At 45.7% G+C, this 8,409-nt stretch overlaps 1 protein-coding gene across 1 annotated transcript in view; it reads right to left on the bottom strand.

Annotated features, from left to right (window-relative positions):
* The window catches only part of EIF3L (eukaryotic translation initiation factor 3 subunit L), a gene marked incomplete at its 5' end in the record, with an annotated part of 9,693 nt that extends 1,288 nt beyond the window's left edge, over positions 1-8,405 (bottom strand). The window contains 10 exon segments of the mRNA XM_010173282.1: positions 820-1,046; positions 1,049-1,313; positions 2,322-2,492; positions 3,292-3,446; positions 3,696-3,867; positions 4,941-5,014; positions 5,705-5,774; positions 7,170-7,231; positions 7,514-7,593; positions 8,152-8,405. Of these exon segments, the coding sequence (XP_010171584.1) occupies positions 820-1,046; positions 1,049-1,313; positions 2,322-2,492; positions 3,292-3,446; positions 3,696-3,867; positions 4,941-5,014; positions 5,705-5,774; positions 7,170-7,231; positions 7,514-7,593; positions 8,152-8,405 (1,530 nt within the window).
* Positions 8,406-8,409: the final 4 nt, after the last annotated feature.

Genomic DNA, 8,409 nt, shown 5'->3' with positions numbered 1-8,409 from the left:
GCCTGGGATGGGTCCCAAATTCACACTGTATTCATTTCCCACACTGTTGCACACTCTGCTTGTTTTTGTCTCTCTCTCTGCAGCAGTTTGACAGCCCCAACCCCGATTCATGCTCTGCTTCCCTCTACCAGCAGCTAACAGTCGTGCTACCTAGCAGGACAGCTCAGCTGAGATATAGCATGAGACCTTGCAGGAAGACATCTGCTCTAAGGACCAAGAACAAGGGGCAACCAGTTCTTCCCAGCAAGAAACCTAATGGTTACTGCTATGGTCTTTGAAAATGAAGTCCTAGAAGGCTCTTTGCTATGCTTCCTGCTGCCCAGAGCTCTAAGGGCAGGTTGGTGACAGGACCAGACCTTGTGTTTAGATTCCTCCTACAGCAGACAGAGCTAAATGTCTAGAAAAACAGACCTGTAAAATGACCAAGCAAGATCCCTGCTTTGTCAAGCAAAGGAGAGATGTGGGGGAGACCTACAAAGCTGACAATCCCACCTGACACACTGACAACACTATCTGTCACCCAACTGTCACCTCCTGAGAACACTGACAGACAAACATTTCCTTCTGTCCTGGGGAAGACACTTAGGAGCTTTGTCTTCTGGGTATGATGACTGCCAAAGCTGCCTGTGACATCCCATCACTGTTCATCCACTGACACTCCTACTAAGCAGGGCTACAACTTCACTGTGGGCAGCCAAGCCCTTCACATAGCAGAGAAGGAAGGGATGTTTTCCACGGACTGGAGCAAAATTAGGTGCTGCCACTTCCAGAATTTCCTGGGTGAAGGTATTTCCTAGCCAGCAAGGGGGAGATACCAACCTTATCAATATAGAAGTCAACCTCAGAGGCAGACTGGAACTCCCCGTCCAGGGCAGATATGCCACTGGTCCATACCAGGTTCTTCATCTTGTGCTTGAAGACGAGCAGCTGGATACGGAACTCCTGCTCTGTGAGGTCTAAGAAGCCAGCCAGCTTGGCCACAGGCATGGTGGTGTAGAGCTTGAGGAAGCTACGGATGGTGGAGAGCTGGGCCTGCTGCTGAACTTAGCAAAGACCTTGAGCTGCTGCAGGAAGGGTTCCTTGTGGTAGTTGGGGTGCACGTTGTCGTAATTGGGCACCACGGGGGACAGAAACTTGGGGCAAGCGTAACTGAAGAGCTCCTCATAAACTTGTGCGTCACCCTTCTGCATGCGCAGCATCTTATCCCCGTATTTCTCTCGCAGCTGCAGGTGGATGCTCTCGTCTATGCGCATGGGGTACATGGTGAGGGCGATGGCCAGGAGCGCGTGCATCTGCTCGTTCTGCTTGTTAATCTGAGACAGAGAGGAGAACCTGTTAGCTTGTCAATGTGCTCAGGCTTTATGGTGCCAGAGGGAGCTGGGAGCTGTATTTTTCAGAGACAGACCCTTTACTGAGAGCACTGATGGTCCTAATGCTCACGGGGGACAGCACAAAGAAGCACCGCCCCTGGGCAAAGCAGATAGATGAATGCTGTATCAAGGCTCTCATCAATGAAAAAGAGGGCTGGACAAAAGGAAAGGACAGAGTAAATGTATCCAGAGCCATAGAGAACCTGGATGGCCAGAAGCAGGTTTGACTGCTTTGGTGCAAGTAAGTGCAGAGAAGAAGGGAATGCAGATAGTTTAACAACTATCTCCTGGCAAAGGACAGTTATCATGGAGGCCAGTAAAGACTGAGAAGGAAGACATATCTGACTGTGGGATGAAACAGCTGTGTGGCTGAAACAGACATCACAAATTTTTGAAGCATCACCAAATTAAGAACAGCAAGATCTGCCTAGACAAAGACTTGGAAATTAATCATAAGGATGAAAAGGAGAGAGCAGAAGCAGGGAGTAAAACAGGCACCAGGGCCAGCTTAGGTGGAAAGAGAAAGGAACTTTGTTTCAGCCAAGCTGCATTAAAACAGTCTGTGAATGATCACTTGATAAAGGAAATGTATTTGACAATGGCAGTAACCTGAAATGCAGAACTGGACTAGGAACAGGATCGAGCTTGAAGAAACACCCACAAGAATATCATTAGCAGCTGATGCTCATTAACAACACTGCCTAGAGGGAGAGTGCATACAGAGTCAGGGCAAAGGCATGGTGAACAACCAAAGGAGCTAGTAAGACAGCCAAGAGAAAATACTGCCACACATGGCAAAGGAGTTCAAAAGATCCCCAGTCACCACCACCAGCACCGTCCAGGAAAATAAGACTGGACTATTAAATGTAAGTTATCAGGTGACAGAGGAGGGACAGGAAAGAAGACAGCTGCCTTTTCCTTTGGGAAGCCTAAACCTATTCTGTCTCTTACCATCTCATACTTGTAGGTCGTCCTCTGAAACATGCTCTTGGTCCTCTGGATGTAGAGGAGGATGTTGGCAAAGACCCGGATGGCATCCTGGTAACGCCGCATCATAAGGTACGCGAAGCCCACGTAGTAATAGGTGGTCACCTGGCACTCAGGCACCCGGGAGTACATGCTCTGAGAAGGAAGAATCAACACACTGTGTCAGAGGGGAGACAACCACCTTTGATCCAAACAACTCGTTAACCAGAATCCAGCCACCTCTGCTTTCATTCTCATCCCAAATATAGAAAGAAGAGGGTTAATTCAGGATACCTCACCTCCCACCCATCCCTGCAGCAGCTTCCTCACTGTTTATTAGATCATCCCCTTTCCTATGTTTTCCAGTTTCAGCTTCCTGCAAGCAGAGGACTCTTGCACTGTGCCTAATACGGCTTTGCTCAGTTCCCCTTCCCCCTATTTCACTTCATGTCCTGTGCCAGACAGCACATACACAGATCTGTGCCAAGCCTTGGGCCAAGCCTGTGCTGCAGCTGGACTCTTGCTAGCCACCGTTACAACAAGCAGCACACAATTCTAGGATAAAAACATGCAAGGTGGGAGTGGGCACAGTGAGAATAAGAGTCAAAAATAAAAAGAATGAGCCAGTGACCAAGGTCAGAATGATGTGTTCAAGCCAGCAACCACTGTGCTACCACTTACAGTTCAAACAATATTCCCTGTAACAACTCTGCCTTGCACAACACAGCAAACCTTCTAAAAAACTCAGCATTTGTGCTGCAACAGCATCAGGCATTATCATATGGCTGGATTTAATGCCAAAGCTCCAGCTGTGTTCAACTACAAACTCCTGACAACTAAAACAGCTACAAACAGCTCCTTGGCTGGAAGATTCACTGTGGCAATCTTTCACCAGCACATTTGAACGCAGGCATTTGGAAAACTGCAATGGAGGGTTTGAAACGTGTTTTATTACCTTCTTGTTGAGCTCAATGTTCTCCAGAACCTTGATTGCTTGGTAGTAATCCCCCAGCAGAGAGTGCAGACGCAGTAGCCCAACCAAGCTGAAATAGCCCAGCATCTTGTAGAGGGAGTGGCGACCATATTCACCAGCCACACTCTCAGGGTCACCTAGGAGAAAAAGGAACTGTGATGCTTTCCTCCAAGGAAGCAAGCTCTCCTTTCAACACCTCTATGTTTACAAGCAAAGGGAGCAAGAACTCAAGTGTAATCCCTAGCACATCTCACATACGGCCAACAGAAATCCATCCACTGATTAAAGGTTTGATTTGGCTCCCAAACAAAGCTAACTGAGTTCAGTCAAGTCAAAGCAAGGCAGCACAGACACCAGTCTTGCTTGGCATCACCCAGCTAGCTCACCTCCACTTGTATAGACCTCTAGCTGTCGGTTGATGTTGGATTTGTCCACCAGAGAGTGCAGCACATTAAGGACACTGTGGACGTTCCAGATCTTGGGGTTGGAACGAAGGAAATCAATTTCCTCTTCAGACTTCTTGGCTGTCTTGCAGCGGTACTGGCTGAAAGATTGGAACTACAGGAAAAAGCAGAGATTTGATGATGAGAAGCCAGTTTGGAGATGTTCAGCTAAGTGCACTAAGCTTACAAGTCAATCACACAAATGCATTACAATAATCACAGGATGTCAGGGATTGAAAGGGACCTCAAAAGATCATCTAGTCCAATCACCCTGCCGGAGCAGGAAAATAAGCTACAAGTCACATGAAAAAAAAGAGTTTCATCTGAGATCACCTGGCAATCAAAACAGCAAATAATACCACTTTTAAAGCACCTAGGGAAAAAATGACACAGTGCAGAGAGAAAAGGCCAAAGACAGAACGAAGCAGGGAAGGATCTCTTAGACAACTGGGACAGGCAGCTAAACACAAATTTCCTGTCTGAACAGACAGCAAAGAGAATCACCAAGTGATGTGTCTGCATACACATACAGCTTTTTCTGTATATGCATACATGCTTTTTCATTGTCAAGCCTGACAAGACTGCACATGAGGAATTCCAGGCAGCTCTATAATAAACAGTTACAAAGAAAGGAATCCATAGAGAAAAAACAATAGCATTTGAGATCTGTATTGCTGCACTCAGAACAATAAATGGAAAAGCATTTCCTAACGTAAAGATCTTAGCACAGGTTATTTCAAATCAGGTCAGCAATCTCTCAGTGCAAGCACAAAGGCCCTAATGACTAAGAAATACAAAACTGAAGTGGAACCAGAGCACACAATAAAGCTAGTTTGGATAAGTGTCTTCATAAGGTCTTTGTGATTATAGCAGACTTCAGTCAGGCTGCTTTGCACAAATCAGGTAGAAATAAAGGTGAGTTAAAAAAAAAAAATCCCCTAAGCAGCAAGTGAAACAAATATCAGTAGAAGTCCAGGACTCCCCAAAAAGCTCCCTGTAACTTAAAAATCTGCACACTTACAACTGCTTCATCTGTCTGGTGACCCAGCAATAATAGTGCTTACCAAGGTTTTTTGACCTGCAATGGCATCCTAGCTATGAAAATCACAGAGAGGGAGGAGATGGAAAATTTACAGTGCTTACAGAGGCAAGGCCACTCCAAAACAGCCCAGTCTTATAGTCATGTACCTGGTATATGAATTCATCAATGATATCCCAGAGCCACTGGTTGGGCAGTTCCAGAGGAGCAGGGCCATCAGCATCTGCAGAACATAAGTAACAGATGAGAGGCTTAATACCTTGAGCAAGAATAGTGACAGAACTGGAGGAACAGACAAATTAAAGAACAGAAGAATTTCCCTGAAAGGGGAAATGCAGCAGCAGATGAAGGAAGCTTCCAGGAGGGCAGTGACACGTACTTTCAGCCACCTCAACTGCCTGCTCTTCTAAAGAACACGAGCATGTATGGGGTTAATCTCTAGAACGTGACTGCTCAGCAGCAGTGATTCTCAGAAGCTATGCACAGACTGTAGGGGTCTGTTCTCTGCAAGAAGTCTGTCAGGGAGTCACAAACACTAAAATTTGTTCCAAGGGGACTCAACAACAGCAAGCAGTTGTGAAACACTGCAAGTTTTCTCTAGCTTACAGCTTCATTTTGCTTTTTAATAAAGGTAGATAAAGCAGCTCTCAGCAAGACAGAAAACTAAGTTTTATTCTTTACAGTATTTCAGAAAGCACTGGGAACTATTTGCACTTTTTGTGGTTTTAAATGCATGGATGTAAAGTGCTCTTCATTCAACAAACTGAAACATATGGAAAGCTCATACACTACTCCCTGTATGATCTAGAAACAAACAAGTTCCAACTCTTCTGACCCTTTCTCCAGCTCCGCCCTCTCCATCCACTCTCCCTCTCCAAAATTCACAAACCAGAGATGAACAGCAGCAACTCACTGAGGATGTAGTTGAAGAGATTGCAGTAGTTGTAGTAGGATTCAAATCTCTGTTCCAGCGTGGGCCCCCCCTGCAATGAGAAGTCAGCACAGTCTGCTTAGCTCCAAGCACAGCAGGAGTGAGTTTATGGGCAGCAGCGTATGAAGGACAGTCAACAGTCACAGCAGTGGAGGGTCTATTTCAGAGATGTGAGAGCCGATATCCAACCAGGACACCCACCAGCACCACCCAGAAAACCTGAAATTGTATCACTATTGTTCCATAGAACAGGGCTGACTTCACCTACAGATAGCTTCTCCCAGGACAACTGAGCACTCAAACCTTCTCTGAGTAGGATGCATTAACCTTCCTTGTCCTCCTCTCTGCTGTCCAGACTTAAGAGCTTCCTATTACCTCGAATGGCTTTCCTTCCTTCCTTCTCCCCTCATGAGAGGCCTTAATAAATCAGCAAATCCGCTTCTGGACAGTATTTCTAATCACTCTGAAACACCAGGAAACACATAGGGAACCACTCTCTTCCTAGAATCATTTTCCTTGTTTCACCTGGAGACAGTCAGGGCACTCTGAGCACCACTAACAGCACAGCTTGAGAAACCAGTCTCTCCTGTTAAAGCCCGACTTGGGTTAATGCAGCTGCCTTTTTAAAGCGCCTATTTCTCCACCCTCTGGTCCACACCAAAACTGCAGTTATTACTTATTTACCCTGTAAGTCAGGCCTCTGCTCAGCTTTTTTCCTTAAAGAACCAAGAACTACTGTGATTTTCTCACTGACTTCAAATTAGCTTAAGAAAAAAAAGTGGGGTTAGTTTTGTTTTATAGAGTGTTATTCCTCCCACTTCCTTCTTCTGCATCCTTTTTGGTGCCTGTGTTTCCCTCTCCACAAAGCACTCTGACCCCTTGTGGTTTTTTTAATCACAAATAATTAATGCATCTTCTTCTTCTGACACCTGCTCTCACCCACCTGCTAATCTGAAGATGAAAGAGCCACAAAGAAACACATGCAATGAACTGATCTATAGGTCTTGCAATTACAGCTCTATCAAAAACAAAATTCAATTACCTCCCAACACCTCCTTCTTCCCTGACTCACTAACCACTACATTTGATGTCAGTAACAAACTTTTACATAATAGCCTCCTGAAAACTGAGGCCAGGTCTTCTGATTCATAGGAGCTGCCAGGGAAGCCTGCACACGCATTACAACCAAGCACAGCTAATGAGCCTCGGAAAGGCAGTCAAGTCTTTCTTGCTTTTCAGCAATCAGCAACTCATTACTGAACTAACAAAAGACAAGAATTTTAAGCTTCCCTAAAAGCAACTTGACTTATATCTCATAAACCCATCCAATCTTGTCTTGCAAAAATTATGGAGCCACTGATACTGTGGTAGCAGCAGGATCTGGCAAGTTTTATGGCACGGAGAAGCCAGGATGCAACCGAGAGGAAGGCAGAGACCAAACACTCACGCTGACTTTGGCGTAGATGTGCCTGTAATACAGCTCCTTGTACAGGATGAGGAAAACAGCGTCTGGAAAAGATGGCAGAACAAGACTTAGCAAGCCACGAGGTCTAAACAAGTGTAACTCTCAGATATGCCAGCGGTGTTCCTGCTGCCACAGTAAAAAGGGAGGCACAAAAGGATACTGTGTTCAGGATTGACTTCTTGCCAGGCCTCTGCTGAAGGAGTTGCCAGAGTGAGCAAAGATGACTGACTCAGGTGGCAGCAACACTGTGCACCTGCTCACTCATGTATCAGAAGTGACTTAGGTTCTTCTCTCTCTGACAAGCAAAAAGAATGTAAAAGACTTACCATTTCCAACCTGAGGGGCGATGGCCTCAGCCTCTGGCCATGGAGTATTCTTAAAAAACCTTTCTGTCAGCTTTGTCCAGCTGAAAGATAAGACACACATGTGGTATTAGAAACCATTTCTCAGTATGACAGAGCTAGAGTTACAGATCACAATATAGAGGTCTTAGACTTAATGAAAGTAGAACATCACCACCATCCCCTAGATTTTAGTAAATCTAGTGTCAAACCAAAGAATGAGAATGGCAAACTAAGCAATTAAGTCTTCACTTTATCCCTGAAGCATGGAACAGTTGTGTAGGTTACTTTCACATTCACTTTATGGCAAGGTGATACAGCTACAAGCAGGAGTGGGAGTATCTGTAGGGAACACACACAACAATTACACCTCACAACTTTCTGCAAACTGCCTAACTAACACTACTGCGGTCACTTTTTGCTGCCTCTGTATCTGTAACACAAAGGACTACTATTTTCATTCAGACAGGTCACAACTGACCAATTAATGGTCTGGAAACATCTGGGTTTTTTCCCCAGTAATCAAATCAAACCTCATGCTGTATTTTTGGGAAAACCCAAGTTTGGAACAACACAGGGAGCAGTCAGCCTTTCCTTTTAAGAGCAGAAGGATGGCTTTGTACCTGTTTTCATAGATGTCCTGGATCTCGTACACCTTCTGGTCAATAACATCACTGGAAACCCGGCTGGCCTGGAGCTCGTACACCTTCTGGTCGATAAGATCCGACACCGTCTTGTGGAAATACTGGATGAAGTTTTTGATCACTTCGGGGATCACCTGGTAGGTCTGCTGCTCGTACTGCCGCTCGTAGGCCAGGTCCTGCTTCGGGTCTCCTGAGGGGGAAGCGGAGCGGTGAGGCGGCCGCCGCACGGCCCCGCCC

The sequence above is a fragment of the Antrostomus carolinensis genome, unplaced genomic scaffold, assembly GCF_000700745.2.
Source record: "Antrostomus carolinensis isolate BGI_N321 unplaced genomic scaffold, ASM70074v2 scaffold43738, whole genome shotgun sequence".
In the NCBI taxonomy this organism is placed as follows: Eukaryota; Metazoa; Chordata; class Aves; order Caprimulgiformes; family Caprimulgidae; genus Antrostomus; species Antrostomus carolinensis.
Note: the sequence above shows the minus strand (reverse complement) of the source record. Positions and strands in the feature narration are given on the sequence as shown.